Source organism: Eurypyga helias, unplaced genomic scaffold, assembly GCF_000690775.1.
Source record: "Eurypyga helias isolate BGI_N326 unplaced genomic scaffold, ASM69077v1 scaffold14176, whole genome shotgun sequence".
Lineage (NCBI taxonomy): Eukaryota > Metazoa > Chordata > Aves > Eurypygiformes > Eurypygidae > Eurypyga > Eurypyga helias.
This window is the reverse complement of record NW_010257300.1, coordinates 11,822-14,377: the sequence shown is the minus strand read 5'-3', so window position 1 is coordinate 14,377 and position 2,556 is coordinate 11,822. Positions and strand designations below refer to the sequence as shown.

General features: G+C 54.8%; 1 protein-coding gene across 1 annotated transcript in view; it reads left to right on the top strand.

Moving 5' to 3' along the window:
- Window positions 1–235: 235 nt before the first annotated feature.
- HECTD3 (HECT domain containing E3 ubiquitin protein ligase 3) overlaps window positions 236–2,556 on the top strand; it is a gene marked incomplete at its 5' end in the record, with an annotated part of 9,708 nt that continues 7,387 nt past the window's right edge. The window contains 5 exon segments of the mRNA XM_010153970.1: window positions 236–328; window positions 601–736; window positions 1,140–1,255; window positions 1,538–1,651; window positions 2,039–2,121. Coding sequence (XP_010152272.1) covers window positions 236–328; window positions 601–736; window positions 1,140–1,255; window positions 1,538–1,651; window positions 2,039–2,121 — 542 coding nt within the window.

The following is a 2,556-nucleotide window of genomic DNA, read 5'->3' as shown; positions in this document are numbered from 1 at the left end:
TGGCTGCGTTCGGGTCACCCCCGGTGCTTGTTGCTGGCCCGAGGGGGGTGTGGGCTGGAAGAGGTAAGAGATGGGTGGGATGGAAAGGGTGATGGAGGATGGAAAGGGTGCCGGATGAGGATGGAGTGTGATGAGGCTTGAAACCCAAATCTTTCTTATCCATCTACTCCTCGACCACCAAGCTCCTTCTTTCTCCCGGGGTTTTCTCACTCACCCCTTCTCTGGGTTGTTTCAGATGGGAGCAGGTCGTGGATCTGACGTATTCCCTGCGCCTCGGAGCGAAGCCCAAACCCATGGAGCAGGATGAGGCCGCGGTAGAGAAGCTTCGGTACGAGCTGTTCCCCAGCTTCTGCTGTGGTTGAGCGCGAACCGCTGTCTCTCCCTGGCTGCTCAGGCAGCGGTCCCTGCAGACGGGGGGGAGAGGGGGAAAGACAGGCAGCAGGGAACCGTTCTGCTCGGCACAGCCTTGTCCTACATAAACCTGCACAAAGCAGAAAACGGGGCAAGACCGAGGCAAGCAAGACCTGGACTTGCCTTCCCTGATCCCTTAGCCTGGCTGCCCCTGGCTCTCCAGACCCACTAACCCCTTTTCCTTGGTAGGTTTGTGCCCCCAACATGGACTTACGAATGTGATGAAGACCTGGTGCACTTCCTGTACGATCACATTGGGAAGGAGGATGAGAACTTGGGCAGCGTCAAGCAGTACGTGGACAGCATCGACGTCTCGTCCTACACGGTGGGTTAAAGGGACAAGGCTGTATCAGTCCCACTGTGCCGTGGGGCTGGGGAGCGTGGATGGTGTGCTGGGCTGTGTTTAAGGATGTGGGAGAGAAGCCTGGGAAGCGTCATACAACATACTGCGTAGTGTGGCCCCTGGAGGGGCTATAGTTTGAGGAGCAAATGCTAATATTATCGGCTAAGCTGATTTTAGGGAGGGTTTGATATTCTGTGCTCTGTGTGTGACCCCAGAGCACCTTGGAGGGTCAGTCCCAGTGTCCTGTGCGGTCTGTACTCCTTGTACAACAAAGGGAACAGGCCAGTGTGACGTCCTCTGAATCTAAGATTCAGGACAAGAGCAGCCACTAAGGGGAAGTTAATCCTACACTTATCTGATTCTTCCATTCATTTCTCTCTTCCAGGAGGACTTCAATGTGTCGTGCTTGACTGACAGCCATGCCGACACGTACTGGGAGAGCGACGGGTCCCAGGGTCAGCACTGGGTGCGGCTCAACATGAAGAAAGGCACCATTGTCAAGTGAGGCAGCTCTCCCCTACATGCTGGCTCGTGGCTGGGGCAAGTCTGGCAGGCCCCGCTCTCTGCATGAGTCCATCACGGCCTAGATTTGCCCTGCACGCCCTGCCCCTCAGCCCTGGCTCTGGCTCGGGGCTGGAAGGGGCTTAGTGTTGTCACGGGTACCCCAGGATCCCAAAACCAGCTGCATATGTGTGATAACAAGTGTGACCAGGCAATGAGGGGGAGCAGCAGTGGATGTTGAGCTGCAGTTCCCTTCTTTTCATTCCATGCTTCCCTTTGCAGGAAGCTCCTGCTGACAGTGGATACCACCGATGAGAACTTCATGCCCAAGCGGGTTGCCGTGTACGGGGGCGAGGGGGACAATCTGAAAAAGCTGAACGACGTCGGCATTGATGAGTGAGTGGATGGAGGTGGAGAGGAGGGTGTGGCCCTTGCGGGGGCTGGAGGTGCTGGACACCCTAAGCACACCAATACCAGCCTGGCTAAATGGGCCCAGGGACTGGCATTTTCCATCTCTGAGCTGCCTGCGGTAGCAGACTGCACAATTGTCAGGGCTCCTGTGATCTGACTGTGGGACCCAAGGGATCATGCTGCCTGGGCCTGAGGCACTGGCAGGTTCAGGCATTCACCATAGGCCGTGTTGTGTGCAGCTGGGTCTGGGTTCCTGCCGCAGACTCATGTTTCAAAAGAGGCAAACCCTCTTCCCTTACAAGCGGCCGAGTGGATTTTGGCAGCATGGGCCAGGGAGCAGTTCTGCAGCCCTTGTTTGCTCTGTGTTTGCAGGAGCTACATTGGGGATGTGTGCGTCCTTGAAGACATGACAACGCACCTGCCTGTCATCGAGATCCGGATTGTGGAGTGCAGAGGTAGGGCCACATCCACAGTGCACCTGTAAGGTACCGTACCTTTAGAGTTTGTTCCTGTGGCTTGTACTTCTTGGCCCTGAGAGCTGTTTGAGACAACATGCAGAAGAATTATGTGAAACTCCAGGGGAACCTGGAGATTTACAAGCTGTCAGCTTTCATCCTTTCTTTCTCTGCCTTCAATATTTTTTTAATTTGGTAAATGCCCTGCTGCTTCCTCACAGAGGTGTTTCAGGCTCTCAGTGTAGCCCCAGAGCTGGTGGAGCTGGTCACATTCCTACTGCTTTTACTTGCAGACCTCCCACACTCGAAGGGCTGTGTTTAGACTGCGACAGAGTTACTTTTCTTCCTAGTAACTGGTGTGGGGCCGTGTTTTGGATTTAGGATGGGAATAATGTTGGTAACACACTGATGTTCACTTGTTACTAAGTCGTGCTT